This window comes from Lucilia sericata, unplaced genomic scaffold (assembly GCF_015586225.1).
Source record: "Lucilia sericata isolate MDLA Ls3-8-SP2 unplaced genomic scaffold, ASM1558622v1 Contig002811F_arrow, whole genome shotgun sequence".
NCBI classification, from domain to species: domain Eukaryota; kingdom Metazoa; phylum Arthropoda; class Insecta; order Diptera; family Calliphoridae; genus Lucilia; species Lucilia sericata.
Genome location: NW_023996511.1, coordinates 1,132 through 23,452, shown reverse-complemented (window position 1 = coordinate 23,452; position 22,321 = coordinate 1,132). Strand labels below are relative to the sequence as shown.

General features: G+C 25.4%; 1 protein-coding gene and 1 non-coding gene across 3 annotated transcripts; one reads left to right on the top strand and one right to left on the bottom strand.

Moving 5' to 3' along the window:
• Positions 1-5,825: 5,825 nt before the first annotated feature.
• Positions 5,826-19,949, top strand: LOC119614353 (branched-chain-amino-acid aminotransferase, cytosolic). Of its 2 annotated transcripts, XM_037970491.1 has the most exons (7): positions 5,855-5,873; positions 5,961-6,324; positions 16,028-16,456; positions 17,175-17,405; positions 18,741-19,047; positions 19,123-19,277; positions 19,349-19,949. In XM_037970491.1, exons 2-7 carry the CDS (start codon positions 6,295-6,297, stop codon positions 19,535-19,537), a joined length of 1,341 nt encoding a protein of 446 aa, XP_037826419.1. In that variant the 5' UTR covers positions 5,855-5,873; positions 5,961-6,294; the 3' UTR covers positions 19,538-19,949. The 2 variants fall into 2 exon arrangements, with proteins under 2 accessions (XP_037826418.1, XP_037826419.1); XM_037970490.1 differs by having other exon boundaries at positions 5,826-6,324.
• LOC119614354 lies at positions 11,458-11,597 on the bottom strand. The gene has a single exon (XR_005232321.1). It is a non-coding gene; the product is annotated as a U4 spliceosomal RNA (small nuclear RNA).
• Positions 19,950-22,321: the final 2,372 nt, after the last annotated feature.

Here is a 22,321-nt window from a genome sequence, read left to right as displayed (position 1 = left end):
AAAAATGGTTTTGAAAATCAATTGAGATTATTGAGATTTTACATTGAATGTTAAATCGCGCAGTGTGAGACATACTCATTACTCTTGTAGTGACGATTTGTACTAAATTATGTGTGTGTCTGATAAAATTTTATATTTTACATGATGTACTTTCCACACGTGTTGCATCAGAATAAAATTTACAAAAATAAACAAAACACACACGTTCGGTGGCATTGAAAATAAAAATAAAATCCCATCAAATATTTTTGGAATGTTTTATTGGATTTTTTTTTTCGTATGACAAAATGTGACAGAAAAACTAGAGATAATATTCAACATATTTTGGTACTTTTTTGGGAAACAAAGTGATTTTCTAAAAAAAAAGTCTTTAACAAATACGCAATTAATAAAAATGTATCACATGCTGATGAAGAAATTCATAAAAATTTCACACAATTCTCATAATTATAAAAATATTTATATTATTTGTGTTTTTTTTTTTTTTTTAATAAAATACTATTTATATGTATATGTATGTATGAATGTATTATTTAATTGATTACCATTTTTTCAATAATATTGATAACAAAAACCCCATAATTAATGAATTAAAAATTAAAAATAATTCTTCTAAATTTCTGCTTTAAATTTCATCAGCTTTAAGTCGGTTTAGTATAAACTACTAAATGCTTAAACATGCAAATTAATTAAATATTTCTTATTTTATTATATAAAAAAATTATAAAATAAACACCAGATTATCAATAATTGGTTCATTTAAATTTTGTTTAGCAAATTCGCAAATATGCATTAATTTTTGTTAATTATTTTTTTTTATCAATGCTTTTGGCAAAGGTTTGTTAAATAGATTTCAATAAAAATTGCAAATCATTTAAAAAGGTTTCGTTCGTAAAAGGGGCGCGTGCTTTCAGACTAAAGAGTCATGGGATAAAGTGTGAATTTATTTTAGGTCTAATTATGGCTGAATCTTTTATGTATTAAATGCAGAATTATTTCCGTATGAAGACGTGTGTGCAACTCAGCGAAATAGTAAACAATTGTGGAGTTTTGGATCTAAGCTATATAGATCACTTGTGACTCTGATTAAAAATGTATATATACATATAATTATAACTATGGATAATATTTGTAATATATTTATAATAAGAGTGTTATAGATATACCCCCTTATTCATAAACACAATTTTATTTTATAAACGATTTATAAATCAAATTTCCTATGGAAATTTTGTTTTATAAACCTTTAATAAAATAAAATGTTGTTTATGAATAAGGGGGTTAATGTTTGTCTTATTACTTTGATTTACAAACGGCTTTGCTGACAATAAGGTGACTTTATGTAAGAATGTTATATATGGGATATAGGGGTCGTTTATGGACTAATTCTTTTAAGGTTTGACAGGAATATTTGGGTTCATATAGAACTTCTTCAATACAAATTTTATCATTTTACTGGAGGCCTTATATTGGAGCTCAAATACATCGCTACTCAGGAATTTCCTAAAGAGGTTTGGGTTCCTCTAAAACTTGTTTATGTCAAACTTCATTTCATACTTGTATCTTAATGGTAAAATCATTTTCTCTCTAGGCCTTATCGGGTTTTCAACAGACCATAGCAAGAACATATTAGAATCGAATAAGGACCCTTGAATAGATATACTTTTGTAGGTCTACGACTATTAGTTCGATGAGTTACAAACGATATAAAAAAAATCTATATATTCACCATATGTTTTGATAGTGGATATCAAAGAGACTAGTCCACATATTACCCAATTGACTATATAGTCCATTCGGTATTAAAAAGACTAGTCCATTGTCAATAGACTAGTCCATAGACTACAAATTCCGTACAATAGTCCAGAAACTAGACCATAGACTAAATAGTTCATTCACTAGTCAATAGACTAGTACATAGTTTATTGACTGGTATATGAACTAATCTGTTGGATAGTATATAGACTAGTCTATTGACTAGTCTATAGATTCGTTTATTGGCTAGTCCATAGACTAGTCCACAGACTAGTTAATAGGCTAGTCGATAGACCATTCAATAAACTAGCCCATCAATTATCCAATAGACTAATCAATATACTAGTCCGCATAGTATTTAATAGTCAAGTACATAGACTAGTTAATATACTAGTCAATAGATTAGTCCATAGAATAGTCAATAAACTAGTCAACAGACTTATGGAGAACTCAACAGAGAAGATTGTGATAGCGTTCCTAAAGGTCGAATATAAAATGAAATAAATATTCTGTCAGAAATATCACTGATCTATAAACATTTTGCACTCAACTATCTAAGTCAAGATAAGATCAGAAAAATCTACATTGCTTAAACACTAAATGATCTGTATCTAAGACCTTAAAAATGAAAAAAAAAAAACCTATGCCTGATCGTGTTCTGATAGTGCCGAATAATCTTTATGTTGTTTGCTCGGTAATTAGGTATCGAATGCAATTATCAGCCAGACAATTGGCGCTTAAAAACCATATTACTATTCTGTATTGCATTCAAAGATACATACATTTATTTCTGACTAACTATTTGTAATTTTCAATTTAAATCCGGTTTAATTTGGATTATAAGCAACATTTTAAATATGAAATTTTCGATTTATATTTTGATTAAAATCTTACAATGTTTTTCCACCATATGGTGACATTGTTTAGACTGTCTGGCATAAAATTGATAAGTTATTATCAGTTATAGACATACATAGTTTTAAAACTTATTTAAGTTGCGTCTTGAAATTGTTTTAACAAATTTTGAGTTACCGACTCATTCTGCATGAAATTCGGTAGGAAGATTTACGTCCCTTTAAATTTTCCTTAAATCGAATTTCATTACTGTAAGCAATGAACGTTATTGTACTTTTCTTAAGGGGCCCTTATGTAGAGGGTTGGGTAAATTATGAACTGATCGTCATAAAATTCAGTAGAGAGATTTTGGCTCGTAAGAAACTATAAGGATTTTCATCGCTAAACTCATATTATAGGGGGTAGGATCAATTATAGACCGATCATCCATATATACTTGTATTTTTATAGTTATGACTGTTAAAGCTGTTTTTCTAGGGGCTATGCGAAAACGTGTACCGATATTGCGCATTTGCAATACCAAACTTACCTTGACTATGCGTAAAATGTTAACCCTCTAGCTCTTTCCGTTCGGACTCTATCGTATTTTTAACAGACAGACGGACGGACATGGCTAGATCTTCGTAGAATTTAATAAGGACCCTGATATATACTTTTATGGGTCTATGACCAATATTGCGATGTATTCAAACGGAATGAGAAAAATAATATACCCCCATTGGTGGGTCTAAAACTTCCAATCGAACAGTAAACAAACATGAGTTTCTTTTGAAAAGAAAGCAAGGGGAATGGAATTCGATGATCAGTGAACTTCGTGTGGAGATATTGTTAGGTTCGATTAGCACAGATAGTTGTCTGTCATTCTGTGATTTCATTATTATGGCATGAAACTGGAATCCTGATAAATAGTGACGTATATTGGACTACAAAATATATCTCTAGTTGCTGTTACTGAAATCTCGCCCTGGCGTGAAATGCAGTAGAGTAAACTTTCATGAGTACATGTACCACAGAGATACATTCAGATATATAATTTGAATGATTGTCATGAACAAAAATATCAACCTGAGTGTTCTTTGCAATTCAGACTTGGACCATGATGAGTCGATTCTAGCTCACTCTATGATTAAAAAAGATCTCTGTGGATTAATGCCTATACTCGTTCTATTTTGGCATTAGAAACTTTGATTTTTGTTCTAAATTGTCACCTTCGAAACTGGTTCTATGGAAGGAGTAATCCTAACCCAGTTCTTAAATCAATATTTGTTCGAATTTGTCACTCTTGTAATTAGTTCTAGGGAATTTTTAGAGAACATATAGTCCTCTATCGGGCCTGTTGTGCGCATCATAACCAGTGCCTCAGGTGTGCATTGAACCCTCTACCTCCGGTCTACCAGACTAGAACACTAACCACTAACCTACCCTATGCCACAGAGAACATATACATCTAATTTAGAACAGTTTTGGAACTACATACATAGTTCATTTTTTAGCGAATTTTGATTAAATTATTTGCCATATTTGAGACGTTATCATAAAATTTGACCCAATTTAGGACACGATATCTCGAAAACCTAATCTTTAGAAAAGCATAACATCTGTTTATATTCGTTCTTGAACTAGTTCATTTAGAACAGAAAAATTTCAAAAAATTTTACCGGATTGAATATTTTTTAAAGAAAATTTTTAAAATTACTTTTCTATAGTGTTTTTTTAACGGTTTTTGATTAAAAACTCATGATTTTGTTTTGATTTTCAACAATTTTCACAACAAAAAAAAAACAACATTTATAATTTTTTTAAAATATTTAAGGTATTTTAATATTTTAAAACATTTTTCGATGTAAATAGTTTATTTTGTTAAAAAATTTCTATAAATTTTTTTATGTTTTATAAAAAAAATTTTGTATTCCGCACATTTTTTCCATCAACTTGTGACAAACTTTTTCCATCTATGCTGCGTATTGTTTATATTTTTTCAATATTTTTTTTTTATTTTCAGACAGTTGAAGTACAAAAAAGCATACGCGCATTTAATAAATTTATAAAATTTCATCATTTAACTGGGAAATAAATTTAAAAACAAAATGCTGTTTTGTTTTTAAAACAAACTCAAAAAACCTAGCTGTTCTAAATTTTTAGAACACTTATTAAAACCCCGCTCTGACTCTTTACCAACAGCTCTTTGTTTAATGTTATTTTTTTATAAAAATAATTTTTTGTTATTTATTTTTTTCTGTTTTCTAAATTAATTGATAAACAAATAAATGCACATGCCAACAATAATATTTAATTTTTTTTTATAATTTTTAAAATTTTTTTAAATTAATAAAAAATAGAAAAATTTATAAAAAGTCGTTTAAATAAATTTGTTTACTAACACTTAATAGTAAAGAATAAGGAATTAGTATATTTTATTTAGAACACCCGGAAAACAACAAATTTAGTACTAAAGCTCTTTAAAATTGTTTTTTTTTTTACAGAATTGTCTAAAAGAGGAGGCAGACGCAACCAAGAGTAAATAAAGAGGATCGTAGGCAACAATAAGATTTAAACTAAATTAATAACAAAAACACACACTTGACAAGCTGTCTGGAGATAGACAACGCAAAATAAGCCACCGACATTACCGATGTCCCCCTCGTAAAACCTCAATATATACACTAATACTTAAGACCAGTAGTACATAAAACATAAATTGTTTGGTTGTTGTTGCTAAATAAAATAATAAATTAATAGAAAAAAAAAAGATTTTTAGCAACAAATAAATTTGCTAAAATGAATAAATAAAGAAATTTATATAAAAAAATTAACACTCTTAGCAGCAAGTCTTTAAAAAAAGCATAAATTGTAGAGAGAATTTGTTTAGAAAATGTACCAGAAAAATGTACTAAAAACAACAACAATTCTAAAGGGAGAATATTTACTATTTTCAACATGCGGTTAAACAAACTCACAGATATTCGAATTCACTCACATATTGTGTCACATAGATACTCCTCACTTTACTTACACTCCCGCAACTATGCTTTGCCAATTGATGACGAAGATCGCACGAGCATCTTATGCTTAGTCGTACATTCGTGTGGCTCTCGTTGTTTACTGCTATTAACATTTGTTGTTGTTTATTTCTTTAAATGTTTAAGAGTGTGTGTGTGTAGGGGCGAGTGTAAAGACACTTTCTGCGAGCCCAAAAACCTATAGATAGAGGCCGCATGCAGTCAAATAATTCAGTTATTGCCGTAACTTGGAGCTGTTAAGACGTATTAAATTCTTATATTTAAAAAGAATCAGAAAAAATTATAGAAAATATATAAAGAAATCTCTTAAATACGAAGTGTTTTTTTCAGTATAAGTAATACATAAAAAAGAAGTCAAAAAAATCTCATAAAAAATAGCATTTAAAGCAGAAGAAGAAGAAATTAAAAGAAACTGTGCAGAATTACAAAAAAATATATATATTTTTTTGTATATATAGGAAAAAACATTTATTATTTCATTGGTGCGGTTAAGTTTTATTAAAAAAAAAACCAGTGGATTTAAGTTCAAAAAAGTGCTGTAGTAAAAAAACACACATTTTGAGTCCAAAATTGAAGTGTGTGAGAAAGTTCTAGAAGAAGCAAAAGTTTCAAGTTTTTTTTAATTAATTACTAGTGAAATTATTATTTTTTTGAAATAGTAAACATGACTACCAAAATGGCTATTAATGCTAAGGTAAGGTTTAAAAAATTCTAGGTTTTAAAAGAAAAATTAAACCGGAAATTTATGCCATAATGTTAGGACAAACAAGATTTCAATAGCAGGAGTAAATAAATTAATTAAAAAGGGGTTTAATAAAGAAAATATTAAAGCAGAAAACTTTTTTACTTTAATAAATTTTTAAAAATGATAAAATTGCTTTTAAATAAGGAAATTTTGAAATAGATTTCAAATAAATTTATTAAAAGAAAAGTTTTTTTGAAACAAATTTTAACTTTTCATTGAAAAAATTAGGATAAAAAGGATTAGGATAAAAAACAAAATATTTTAAAAAAATTATTAATAATTTACTACATTTTGTCTAAAATTAAAGACAAATTAAACAAAAATTTTCTTTAATTTTAAATAAAGTGAAAAAAAATCATAACAAAATCGAATGAATTTTAAAGATTTGTAATAGATTTAAAAAAAAATTATATCAAAATTGAATTTTTATTAAAATTTTCTTGCTAAATTGATTTTAAAATCTTTTTCTAAAAGAAAATTTTATAAAATTCTTTATTTCAAAAACATTTCGATTTTCAAAATATGTTGTTTACAACTTGAAAAAAAGTTTTTAAACTTTTTGTAAACAAAATCGTTTGTCCGCCTAAATTCTGGCGCCAAATTGTGATAAACATATTGTTGATAATAAATTTTACAACAAAATATTAAAATTTTATTAAATTTAAAATCAAAAATATTATTATTTTTAACATCAGACAATTTAGAAACATTTTGTAAACAAAAATATTTGAACACCTTAATTATAACAAATATTTTGGCGGCAAAATATTGAGACTTTGAAATTTTAAAGAAATTGTTAAAAATTAATCAAATTTTTAGGTTTAAACCTTAATATAGATTTTTAAACAACTTTCTCACTATCACAAAATCGTTATCTAATGAATTTTTCACATATAGAGATCAATTCAATCCTATTTGGAATGTACTCGAGGATTGAACAGGAATTATTAAGTCAAATAATAAATATTTTATTTTAGAATTATATTTCTACCAAAAAACGGCGTTTTTTCAAAAACGATACCCCTTTACAAAACTTGTATAGTTTAAATGATAATTAACATAATGTAAACACTTAATATGTTTAGCAACATGTTGCTCTTAATGGAAATAATGAATATTTAATATAAAAATTTATTATAATTCTACCTAAAACCGCCGTTTTTCCAAAAAAGAAACCCCTTTAGAACTCTATTATAGTTAAAATTGAGAAATAATAAATAATGTAAACATTAATATGTTTAGCAACATGTTGCTCTCAATTAAAATAATGAATATTTAATATAAAAAAATATTATAATTCCACAAATTTAAAGAAAATTTCCTTATGGCACCATTAGTGTAGTTTTATCATAGAAATATTGTTATTTAAACTTTGCAATTGTTAAGCAACATGTTGCTATTGCTGTAAAGTTTTAAAAATAATAAAATTTTAATTGAAATACAATAAGTTCGTTAAAAAAAACTCTTTAAATTTCCTTATGGGGAAGCATTTATATCGTTAAATCTTAGAAATAATGTCTTGAAAACATTTCCTTTGCTTAGAAACATGTTTATATTGTTGTGTAAACATTAGAATTGCTTAACAACATGTTGCTGTAGCTTTAAAATTGTTTAATTAAAAAAAATCACATTTAATAAAACTTTAGTTTAAATACAATATTTTTTTAAGGAAAATATATTCAAAAACATTTCATTTTCTTGACAACTTGTTGCTAAGAGAAAAAGCAAATGTTTAGAAAAACTTAGCAGACAATGAACATTTTTAATCTTTGCTAAATTTAAAGAGATTTTGTTTACAAAACATTAACATTTTCTGAAGTCCCTCGATTACAAATTTCATAAATTTTCCTAAAATTAAAAAAAACTCATAAAAATCGAATTAAAAGTTAATAAAGCATTCTCATTCCATTTCGCCTAAGACCCCTTGATGTTGTGTCAAATATTAGAAAAACGCCTAATATATCAAATAAAAAGTGAAAAACAAAAGAATCCCATGATTTTTCTTAAAAAGAAAACAAAGAAAATACTCAATTTTTCCATAAAAAACAATAAAATTTGTTTATTTTTAGCAAAAAAGTATTGACGTCAACAAATTTTTTTTGTTTCTTAAAAATCAACCCCCAACTTCTTATCTGCAAAAAAATTTTGCAAAAATCTACTTTTGTTGTCATCTGCTTTAAATAAAAAATAAATTATAAATATTTTATAAAAATTGTTTTTTAAATAATTTTTAAAATTCTTTAAATATTTGTTCATATTAAATAACTCAACTAGTGAAAAAAATTATATTACCTAAAAGGTGAAAAGCTAATGAACTTTAACTTTTTTGAAAATATTTTGAAAAAAAATAAAATTTTAAAATGTGAGAAAGTTAATTAAATGCTTAATAAAAACCGAACCTCATTTTGCGCAAAAACGAATTTAAATACAAATTCGTAGTCAATAGTTTAAATTTGAAACGGTTGTTAGGCAAAAAAACTTTTCAACAAGGTCTGCAATTTTCGAGTATTTAACATTTAGCTGAAAAAAGTAATAAATATGTTTATTTTATAAACAAAATTTATGTTAATTTAAATTTAAAGAAAAAAACCGGTATTTGTTTAATTTAAACAATAGAAATCTAAGAAGAAGAGAAATAAACAAAAGAAAAACGTTTTAAGAAATTTGCTAAAAAAAAAGCAAAAGTAAATAAAGGCAAATTTTATAAAATTTCAAGTTCGTTGAATTTGCCAAAAAGTTTTATTATTCAATTATACTTTTTTTCGGGTTTCTTAAAGCTTTTTTTTAACTTTTTGAAGCATTTCTGTTTTTGATCTGTTGCTGAGTAAACATTTTATTTGTTTAACAACATGTTCCTAATGTTTATTTTATGACTTAATTAAGAAAATAATAATTGTTTAATAGAATTTTAATTTCAATTTAACTTTTTTTGAAAGCAAAAATATCTTTAAAAGAAACTGCTTAAGTATTCTAGACACAAACTATTATTCAATAAACAATTAATTTCCTTATATACATGTTGCTAATGTTTTAATGTTAACACAGTTAAGAAATTTATCAAGTTTTAATATAACTTAAGTTAAAAATATGAAAAAGGTTAAAAAAAAATATAAAAAAAACTGTTTAAAATTAGTAATAATGTTGTTTAAAAATTTAATTTCATTAGCAACATGTTGCTGTTTTGTTAATAAATCATAAATATTAGGCACTTCATAGGGAATTTATTGCCAAGCTAAAATGTTGAAGAAAAATATTCCTTACAGAACAGTTTTATAGTTTATACTTAAATCGAAATACCTTTAAAGTTTAAACACTTAATTTGTTGAGCAACATGTTGTTATTGATTTAATGATGACATATTTTTAAAAATAATTAAAATGCAATAGAATTTTTATACAAATTAAACAATTTTAAAGAAAAACTTTTGAAAGTGACCATTTAAGCAGTTTAAATCTCATAGTAATGTTGTATTAACATTTAATTTGTTTAACAACATGTTGCTATTGATTCAAAGATGACTTTTTCAATCAAATTCCAAAATATTTAAAAGAAAACTTGACAAGATTCCTTATAAAAAAACTTTTATGTAGTTAAAACATGCAAATATTGTGTGTGTAAATAATTAAGTTGATTTGCAACATGTTGCTATGATTACAATTTTAAAAATAAGCAATGTTTAAGACAATCTTTTTACTAATTTAAAAAATTGTCAATAAAAAAAACCTTTAAAATGTCTTAATGCAACCATGTGTGCAGTTTAATCAGGGAAATATTGCTGTTTAAACTTTTAAATAGCTTAGCAACATGTTGCTATTGCTTTAAAGTAGATATAATTTAAAAATAATAAATATTTATTAAAGTTTTTATTTAACTGTAACAATTTTACATAAAAAATTTTTAAAATTTGCATATGGACACATTTATGTTGTTGAATCTTGGAAATAAAGTTGTATAGTTTTCATTTGCTTAGCAACATGTTGATAAATAGTTAAAAGTAATAATTAATAGAAAGTGCATTTCCAAATTAACAAACTTTAGGCAAAAATGTAAAAATTATTCTATTTTTTAAGTTTAAACTTAGAAATATTGTTCTGTAAACATTTCCATTGCTTAGCAACATGTTGCTGTTACTTTGAAGTTAATAAATTTAAAAGAAATTCATAGTTTTTTAAAACTATAAATCAAATACAATAATTTTTTAAGTAAAACATTTCCTAAAGAGCCACTTAAGTATTATATAGTACAAATATTTGTGAGGCAACATTTCATCCTCTTGTCAACATGTTGCTAAGACTTTAATAAAGCAAATTTTTAGAAAATATTAATAAAATTAACTAAATTTTGTTTATAAGTAATAAAAATGTATAGATTTTATTTAAAAAGTCACCATCGTTTTTGTAATAAGCAACATATTGCTCATTAATACCTTCGCAACTTGTTGCTAACGCTTTAAATGAAGAAAATCTTTTAAAAAATGTCCCTAATGAGAAAAAATGGAATATTTTATTAAAAAAGAATCACACGATCTAATTGTGTGACATTTATTGTAATAAGCAATATGTTGTTCCAGACATACAACCTGAGTTGCCAAGCAAAAATTATTAATTTCATAATAATGTGTTTTTCAATAATTTTAATCCACAAGTATTGAATAATTATAGAATATTAATCCCTTCTTTTTGTATTTCCGCTGCAATTTAGGGTGTGTTTTTTTATAAAATTAACATTTTCTTTAAAATGAAAACAAAACGTGCCCTTATTTTTGCATTAAATAATAACTAATTAAGCATTGTAATTGTAAGGCATATTAATAATTTGGTTTAATCTAATATTTTTTTTATAATAATTTATGTGCATAAACTTTGATTTAATTCATAGAAAAAAAAAACTAAAACTAGTGCAATTTAGAAATTATGCAAACAAACAACATGTTTATTTAAAAAATAAAGTGGAATATTTTTCAATAACATTTTAAAAAAAATTCCAATAAGCAATAATAAAATTTAAAATTTTTTTAAAAGCCCAAGAAAATTTTTTTAAAAATATTTGATATATTTACTGTTTGATATTGATTATTAATTTGCCCTCTCGGGCTTGCAAAAATTGCCGTAGTGGACGGTATTTCACGTCCCCATGGCGGGGTATTGGTTAAAGTTTTCAACTAGCAATAATCGCACCTCAGTAGAACTTCATTGGTTACGATATCGCCTCTGCGCAAAGCTAACTTTACCAGGTCAATACTTAACTATACATACTATATTTAACATAAACAAAATGGGAATTATAAACGAAAAGAAAGTAAGAAAATATATTTGAAAAAAGTAAACCACCACATTTCTATAATACTTTCAATGAAGGTTTGTAAAAATTTTCAAAGACCCAAAAGGGGTTGTTTTTTTTTGTCTTAGAATATGCGCGTACATTGCACTTTTTAAATTGTACAACATGCAGTTTTTGTAGTTGATTCTATAAACTAGTTTTTGTCTGTTTTGTCTTTTATTCTCTTGCACATTTTGTTTTTATTTAGTAGAAATATTTGCCTCTAATACAAAAAGATAACCCAATAGTTCGGGGTCCCCAAGTTTCTAAAACTCTACCGGCAATTCTAGTTACATTACTAATCCTTAATTACCTATAAAAAAAATTTAGGAAATATATTATTTTTGTTTAAAATTTGTTTACTACTACTATTAAACATCAAAAAAAGTTTCAACTGTTTACTCTCTAGATTACTTGGGTATACTAAAGTGACATTTTACTCTAAAATTAACTTATTAAAGATGACTAAACCATTGATCTATTTTGGATTTTATTGTTCAAAATATATAAAAAATATTAAATTGTTGAGAAGTCAACTAACAATTTGTGGGCTTGAAGGTATACATAGCCTGTTTAAGAACTGCAGGGCATATTATTTGTATTTTCCTCTTTCTACCTTATTTAAAGAGCAATAACTTTGTTTTTATGAATGAATTTTTCAAGTACTTTATATTAACTGTTAAAATATCTTAATTGTTTGTTTACTATTATTCATTTTTGCAAGATAAGATTATGATAATTAATTTAAAAAATTTACTACAGTTGTTTAAGTATAAAGTCAAGCTGTCTGCCGTGGCTGGAGGTTTTAATCATAAAATAAAGGAAAAACTCTTCATTAACTTAATTAAATCAAATTAAATCAAATAAAATCATTTAAACTTATTTATACATCATTTCTATAATTCTTTACATTGTTTACATGACTATAATGTCATTCCTTATATTATTGTTTAATTTGTTTACACATTTGTTTACATATTTCTACAATTCATACTTTTGCTAACATTTTGAATTTAGTATATTTTTGTTTTAATGTAAAATTTTTTACATATTTTACCTAATGTCAACAATGTCAAGAATGTAAATTTTTAAATTTTTTACTAAATTTTTTTATGGAAAACTTAAATTTACAATTAATTGATATTTTTCTTATATTGAGTCATTTGTTTACTTATTTTACCTTATGTAAACAATATAAAATATTAAAAATTTGTATATGATCAGCCCAAAAACTTAGATATCTTTACTTTTTATACGTTTCTTCAATTGTTTACATGATGTCAATAATTATTTAACATGATTTGTTAACAAAATCAGAAAAACCAAAAGATTTTATTCATATTTTACTAATTTTACCTAATGTCATCTATGTAAAAAATATAAATTTTGTTAATTTTATAACAAAAATCAAGTTTTCTTTCATTTTCATAAATATTTTCAATTGTTTACATAATGTCAAAAATTATTTTACCTAATGTAAAATATGTAAAAATTCTTAATTTTGCTCAAAAATTAAAACATTTTATTAGTTTTCATAAAATATTAAATTTTTATCTCAGTTTACCTAATGTAAACAATGTAAAATATTGAAAATTTATACATTTCAACGTAAAAAAATAGTCTTCTTAGTAATTAATAGATTTTTTCAATTATTTTACATAATGTAAAATATGTAAAAAATTTTGTTTTTGTTAAAAAAAATTATTTTATTTTAATATTTTTCTTAAAATATGACATTTTTGCTTAAGATTACCTAATGTAAACCTAATGTATAAAAATGAAAATATATTCAATTTAACCTTAAAATTAATGTTCTTTGCATTTAATTGATTTTTTTTAATTGTCTACTTAAGGTAAAATATGTAAATAGTTCTAGAAAATTTTTGTAAAAATTATTATTTCTGTTAATTTATACAAAAAAACTTTAACCTTAGTTCAATTTTAAGGAAAATTCTAGTATTTCTAATCAATTTGTTTTACAATATCATTTTACACCAGGTAAATTATGTAAATAATTATTATCCAACAAAGAAATAAAAAAAACTATTTAACTAAAAACCAAATTCAAAAAAATTCTTTAATATGAAAAAGAAAAAATTGCAAAATATTTGCATTTTTTTTTTAAATTTTCTTTGATAAAAGTAAACGTTGGCGTAAAACACATTCAAATCCCGCCTTAACACATAATTAACGAACTTTACTCTAGCTTTTTTTTATAAAAAAGAAAAGTAATTTATTCATTATGTATTTATGTTATTACGTTGCCAATTAAAGTTCTTTATTTCTCACAAAAAAAGTAAAGGAATTAAAAAAACGTACAATGCACTTTAAATTTGTACTTCATTATCAATTTTCTATGTTACAACTTTGTTTGCATTGACAATTTTTTTTTCAATAATATTTAATTGTAATGATTAATAATTTTCAAAAACTTTCATCAGATGTTTAATATATTAAAAATATTCTTTAATGTCAACAAATGATAACCTGTTGACATTTACGTGTTATATGTTTTTTTTTTCAGAATACGTGAGTAAATTAAAGTAGTTTTCTGTTTGTAAAATGAAAAATCATTTAATTTAATACCAGTTTATCAGGACAATTAAAATTATCTCGCCAATTGTTCCAAATATTATAAAAAACCATATTTCATTGTTTACGTCACGAGTTAGTGAGTAAAAAACTAATTTACAAATAGTTTACTTGAGGTAAACTTTTAATTTTAGGATAAAGAAGCTTATTTTCTTTATATTAGTTATTGTTTACATTATGTCAACAATTATTTTACCTTATTTACAGAAATTTTAAATTCAAAATTCATAATTTTATTTAACATTACACAACTTTTATAGTTTTTTCTTAAAGTATCTCATTTTTGACATATTTTACATCATGTCAACAATGTAAACAATAAAATTTTTTATCTACTACTTCAATTTAACTTCAAAAAGTGCTTAAATGTAATTTTAATGGATTTTTATCAATTGTTTACACTATGTAAACAATGTATAAAATATGTAAACAATGTAAAAATCTTCATTAAACTTAACAGTAAACAAATAACAAGGTTTTTTTTGTCTAATACAACATTTTAGACATATTTTACACCATGTCAACAATGTAAAAAAATTTAATTTTTTACCTTTTAAGACAAATTTAACATTAAAAGAAAATTTTAATAATTTCTCTTAAAATTTTGCAATTTTTGGCATTATGTCAACAATGTAAAATTTGGGTAAATAATGCTTAAATCTTAATTTTACTTAACTGTAAACAAATTACATGGTTATTCTACCAAAAACAAGATTTTTGACATATTTTACAACATGTCAACAATGTAAAAAATACTTATTCTAGGTCAAATTAAACATTAAAAGAAAATTTTAATTAAACTTTAAAAAGATTTTTTGAATATTTTACTTTATGTCAAAAATGTAAAATTTAGGTAAACAATGTAAAAAAATTTGTTTTATTTAAAAATAAACAGATAAAGTGGTAGTTTTCGATAATATAACATTTTTGACATTTTTTACATTATGTCAACAATGTAAAACATTTATTTTTTTATATTTTGTAAAATATTTAATGTAAAATGGCTTTTGATGCTTAAAACTCAATTTTTGGAATTCTTTACATTAGGTAAATATTAATTTACTAGTGGGTAAACAATGTAATAAATTGAATTAAAGGCCAGTTAAAGCTTTTTGAAGTAAGAAATCTTAATTAGTTATAATTTAAGTTTGTTTATATAATGTCAACAATTAGTTTACACCATGTAAACAATGTAAAAATTGAGTTTATTGCAAAAATATTTAAAAAATTTCAACAGTTTATGTAAACAACTACAATGTAAACAATTTAGAAATTTACTTAGTATCAAGTAATTAATCAACAATTCTCTTAGTAAATTAATCTAAAACAAAATTACTTTAAAGATTAAAATTTACATTATGTAAATGTCAAAGTAAACATTAGTTGTAATCTATTAAATGTTAATAGTAATAGGATATGTTTAATCGATTAATAACAAACGAATAATTCGAACATTTCTCAAACACTAATATACAATTTTTGTAGAATTTCATCAGACTTTGTAAAAGAAAATTGCCATGTTGGTAAAATTTTGTACATTGAACTTAGTAAGTGGGGTAAGGTAAACAATTTACAGAATAAACATAGCAGTTCATAAAAAGAAAGCAAAAAAAATAAAGTAATTAAAACGGAACAAATGAAGGTTTATGGCATAAATTACTTGTAAATCACAATTGCATAAATATGTTTAAAGCAAAACTAATATTTCCCTTTTTTCCCCTGATTTTTTTTTTTTCAACAGGATATTTTCCGCAACCAACACCGTTTGATACGTTTTATCGAACAATCAATTCGATTATGCAGCAATCAATCCTTAAAGGCTGCCCAAGAGCAGCAACAGTTACAAAAACAACAATTGGAAACTGATTTTCAAATTACCAAATCTATGACTTCACAATTATCAAATGCTGTACCTGAACCCATTACACATGATGATGATGTTGGTCAACAATTCAGTGCCAGCCAATTGTCGGTACGTTTGGCTACACCCCAACAATTGCAACCTAAACCCGATTGTGATGAAGATTTGGGCTTTGGTAAACTCTTCACAGATCATATGTTGAAGATATACTATCACAAGAATTTGGGTGGCTGGCAAAAGCCTCAAATTACACCCTTGGAAAATCTTGTTATGCATCCCGCCGCCAAAGTATTGCACTATGCCGTTGAGGTAAGTTGAAACCGGGAGGGGTTAGAATAAAAAAATGTATATAAACGATAAGGGGAATTTTTAAACGTTTAACTGAGAAATTAAGAAAAATCTGGAAATCATTAAAATTATATAATAGGTTCCAAATAGCTTTCAAAAGTCAAAACCTTAAGTTTAGAAATTTATTCAAAATCTAGTATTTTATTATTCTTAATTAAAAACAAAAATTTCTTTCTTAATTAAAGTCAAAGGTCATTTGGAGACATCAGCAGTTATTCACACACAGACACGTTTAAATATACTTATTTTCAAATTATTTAATCTTTATTTCTTAACAACAACAATTTTGAAAAAAATATATTTTTGTTTTTTTTTCAAAAAAAGTTCAACATCTTACGAGTCAATTGACGTAATCTCGCTTTAGTTTAATTACAAGGAAAGAAACACGTGAATATGAAAAAAAAAAACGGTAAACAAAAATAAAATTAATAATAAAATTGTTGCTATTTGTTTAAATATTTGCAAAAAAAAATATTTCGCAAAACAAAGCCCCCTTTTTTTTAGCAAACAGTTGTTAGGGGCCTGCTGTTATCAGTTGTTTGTGATTTATTTGTTTATAGATTTCTCTTGCAAATAAATAATAGCATTTACACCTTGTTTGTTTTACCTTTAATAAATCTATTATTTAATTTAATTATTAATTAATTTTATTAAATTTATTTCTTTGTTTTTTTTTTAGCTTTTTGAGGGCATGAAAGCCTATCGTGGTGTTGATGGTAAAATTCGTATTTTCCGTCCCAACATGAACATGAATCGCATGAATGTCGCTGCCAAACGTTCCGGTTTACCCACATTCGAGGGTGAAGAATTCATTAAGTGTTTATCCCGCCTGATTTCTATTGATTCCGAATGGGTACCACACACAGAAGCTGCCAGTTTATACATTAGACCCACACTGATTGGTATTGATGTAAGTATTTTAGGAATTAAAACTTTCTGAATTTTTAACCAGATATTTAGTGAGGTTTTGTTTTAATTTCTTTAATGCTGGGACATTATTTTGAAGAATTTTTATTAACTTAAACTCTTTCGTTTAAGAGAATTTAACAAAAAGTACTTAATTTTAAAAAAAAAGTACCAAATTTTTCTAAAATACTTTATTTACACTAAAAATGCTATAAAATAGCTTTAGTGTATATTCCTGCCTAACTTTTTACCAAAAAATTGGAGATTTGCTTTAAATTTTAAGAAAAAGTACTTTTTACAAAAAGTACTTTGAAATGAATCTTTCTTATTATAAAGATATTATTTTTAAGTATTTTTCTTATAAAAACATTTTCATATAAGAAAATTTAGAAAAATTACTTAATTTTGAAGAATATTTTAACAAAAAATTGGTTATTTGCTACAAATTTTAAGAAAAAGTACTTTTTCCAAAAAGTACTTTGAAATTTTAATTAATCTTTCTTAATATAACGATATAATTTTTAAGTATTTTTCTAATAGAAACATTTACCTATAAGAAAATTTAGAAAAAAGTACTTAATTTTGAAGAAAACTTAAAAATGTTCATTAAAAAGCTTTAATTTTATTGAAAAAAAAACTTTATTTAATGAAAAGTACTTTTAACGAAAAGTACTTTTTTAATTGTAATTTTCTAATGTTGGGCCACTATTATGCCGCATTTTTATTACCCTAAACTCTTTAATTTAAGAGAATTAAGCAAAAGGTACGTAATTTTAAAAAAAGTACCAAAATTTTCAAAAAACGCATTATACTTAAAGAAAAACGCTCCTTAACGGTTTTTTTTTAAATAAATATTATTATTTATACTACTAGCTAATGTAATATTGAATATTTGCTACAGTTTTAATAAAAAAGTACTTTTTAAAAAAGTACCAAATATTTCAAATTTTCTAAAAAATTTCTTAAAACCTTCAAATATTAATTAAAAATTTTCTTTGTTAATAAAACACTGAAGAGAATTTGCAAAAGTTACATTTTAGCAAAAAGTACCTTTTTTTAAAAAAAAAGTACACAAATAATTTCCGACTTGTAAGTAATTTTGGAATAAAAGTACTTACTTAAAAAGGGAATAAAGTACTCTGTACTTATAAAATAATAATTCCATTTGATACTTTTTCCTTAACTTTAAAAAAGTCTAGAAAAAGTACCATTTCTCTTAGCAAAAAGTACCAAAAAGTTTACTTTTTTAAAAAGGTCCCAATTTCTTTAAAATTTTTAAACTTCTTTTGTTCTTAAAAGGTTTTTCTAATTTTAAATTTCTCTTCCTTTACAATTTTAGCCCACCTTGGGTGTTGCCTCCTCAGATTCCGCCTTATTGTACAGCATTCTCTCCCCCGTCGGTTGTTACTTTAAGAGTGATGATACCGGTGCTGTATCCCTGCTAGCCGATCCCAGTTACACAAGAGCCTGGCCAGGTGGTGTAGGTAATCGTAAAATGGGCTCAAATTATGCTCCCACGATTAATGTACAAAAAGAAGCCGCCGCCAAGGGTTTACAACAAGTTTTATGGTTATATGGTGATGATCATCAATTGACCGAAGTTGGTACCATGAACATTTTCATGTTCTACGTTAATGATCAAGGAGGTAAGTTTTAACTCTCTCTCTCTCTCTCTCTCAAAAGATCACTCTTTAATGTTATTTCTCTTTATGGCATTACAGAAAAAGAACTGATTACACCACCTTTGAATGGTTTAATTTTGCCTGGCATTACCAGAGATTCCATTTTAACCTTAGCCCGCCAATGGGGTAAATTCAAAGTAACCGAAGCCACCTTTACCATGCCACAACTCTGCGAGCTTTTGAATCAAGGAAGAGTAAGTTTAAGCAATCTTAAAAGAAAGAAATCTTACTAATAATTGTACTCTTTTTCTCTTTTTGCCTATAGTTGCTTGAATTATTCGGCACTGGTACCGCCTGTGTGGTCAGTCCCATTAATCGCATTAGCTATTTGGGTCAAAATCTCTACATCCCCACCATGGAACAAGAGAAACCTGTACACGAAACGATTCGTAAGACTTTAACTGACATTCAATACGGCAAAGTTGATCACCCCTGGTCTGTGGTTATCGATTAAAGTGTTTTTAAAGGTTAAAACTCTCCTTTAAAAATTTTTTAATTTAAACTTGTGTGTATTAGTAGTTTTAAAATAGCTCGATTTATATAATAAGTTTATAATATTAGTTCCCCACAAAAAAGTGTTTATTTCGTAAAGGTATCTCTCACTCTCTCTCTCTCTTGCTGCAAAATAACGCCCCAGCAAGAGAGCGATAGCTTGAAGGACCATTTGAAAACAACACTTTTTTGTGCTTAAAACCACCCCTCTCACAGCAGTTGATAGTTGTTTTTTGTGTTAATCTTTAGTTTAGTTTAACTTTAATTGTAAATTATTTTATAGGGTAAAGGAAATTAAGGCTTTGAGTGACTACTAGCTCGAATTTGTATAGTAAAAAGTTGCATTTATCTAAAAAAAAAAATCACAAAAAAAACTACAAACTTAATATTTAATTTCTAAGACAAAAAAACCCTAAAACAACTGTCTGTCTGTGTGTCTCCTTTATATTTAGTTTACAGAAAATCCCTTAAATATTTATTTATTTTATTAAGTGTAAATATAATCTTAAATTCTTCTCATTTTAATATTTTTTTTTGTTTTAAATAACACTTAATAACTTTGGAATTATTCATTATAATCAAACAAAATATTTATATACCATTTTATAAATTTAGTTTTTAAACTCAGGGGCTATAATTTGTACTCGTATGTAAATTTTGTTTTTGATTTTATTCCTTAATTTCATTATTGTTTAAATATTATTTTATATATATTTCTTTTGAGTTTCTTGTTGAAAAGAATTTTTTGTGTGAAATTATTTTCTAACGTACCGGAACAAGTGCATTTATTAGTTTTTAAGTTTATTTTCAACAAATATTGCTTTCGCTTTTAAATTTTCATTTTTTTTTTTTTTTTGTTTGTCTCAACTCATTTTAATTTCATAAAAAAATTTTGCTTTGCTGTAACAAAATTATTTTTATTTTTTGGTTTTACAAAATTCAAAATTATTATTAAATTGTTTTTTTTTTTATTTAAAAAAAAAATTAAATATTTAAGAGAATCTGTAAAATAGTTTTATAAAATAATGAAAGAAAAAAAAAAACAAAGAATTAGGAATTACAACAAGAAAACAAATTTAAAACAAATGAATTGAAAATAATAAATTTATTTTTCTAATTGAAAATTGATTTTTTCAAAACAGCAGTAAATCTTGTGTGTTTTATTTAATAACAAAAACGGTTGAAGGGGCCATGACAAAATCACAAATTTTGAATAGATTTCATGAGTATGAAGTCTAATCTAAAACTAAGACAATAGTCGAGTTTTTTAGTGGGGACTACTATGTAGTATATATTCAAGACGTTTATCCAGTCGTCTATAGTCTAGACTATAGAACATTCTATAACAGAGACTATAGTCTAGTCTACTATCGATTTATAGCCGATATTATAGTTCAGTTAACAGTCGAAACATCAGTCTAATATATACTAAACTAAACTCTAATTTAAAGTCGATATTTAAGTCTAGTCTATAGTCCTGACTACAGTTCTGTCGAGACTATATTTAGTCTAGTCTACAGCAAAGTCTAAAGTCAAGCTTATTGATGAGACTATAGTCAGTAATCAAGAATATAGTTCATTGTCACGACTGTATCCAAGCTTATAATTGAGACTATTGCCTAGTCCATAATCGAGATTATAGTTCACTCTATAATTAGGACTTTAGTCCACAGTAGTGACTTTAGTCCGGTCAACAGTTGGGACCATAGGCTATAATCGAGACTATAGTATATAATTGAGACAAAAGTATATAATAGAGACTACAATCTATAATCGAGACTACAGAATATAATCGAATCTATAGTTTATAGTAGAGACTGTAATCAACAATTAAAACTATAGTCTATAATCGAAAATATAGTCTATAATTGAGAGTCTAGTCTATAGTCTAGTCTATAGTCTAGTCTATAGTCTAGTCTATAGTCTAGTCTATAGTCTAGTCTATAGTCTAGTCTATAGTCTAGTCTATAGTCTAGTCTATAGTCTAGTCTATAGTCTAGTCTATAGTCTAGTCTATAGTCTAGTCTATAGTCTAGTCTATAGTCTAGTCTATAGTCTAGTCTATAGTCTAGTCTATAGTCTAGTCTATAGTCTAGTCTATAGTCTAGTCTATAGTCTAGTCTATAGTCTAGTCTATAGTCTAGTCTATAGTCTAGTCTATAGTCTAGTCTATAGTCTAGTCTATAGTCTAGTCTATAGTCTAGTCTATAGTCTAGTCTATAGTCTAGTCTATAGTCTAGTCTATAGTCTAGTCTAGTAGTCTATAGTCTAGTCTATAGTCTAGTCTATAGTCTAGTCTATAGTCTAGTCTATATAGTCTAGTCTATAGTCTAGTCTATAGTCTAGTCTATAGTCTAGTCTATAGTCTAGTCTATAGTCTAGTCTATAGTCTAGTCTATAGTCTAGTCTATAGTCTAGTCTATAGTCTAGTCTATAGTCTAGTCTATAGTCTAGTCTATAGTCTAGTCTATAGTCTAGTCTATAGTCTAGTCTATAGTCTAGTCTATAGTCTAGTCTATAGTCTAGTCTATAGTCTAGTCTATAGTCTAGTCTATAGTCTAGTCTATAGTCTAGTCTATAGTCTAGTCTATAGTCTAGTCTATAGTCTAGTCTATAGTCTAGTCTATAGTCTAGTCTATAGTCTAGTCTATAGTCTAGTCTATAGTCTAGTCTATAGTCTAGTCTATAGTCTAGTCTATAGTCTAGTCTATAGTCTAGTCTATAGTCTAGTCTATAGTCTAGTCTA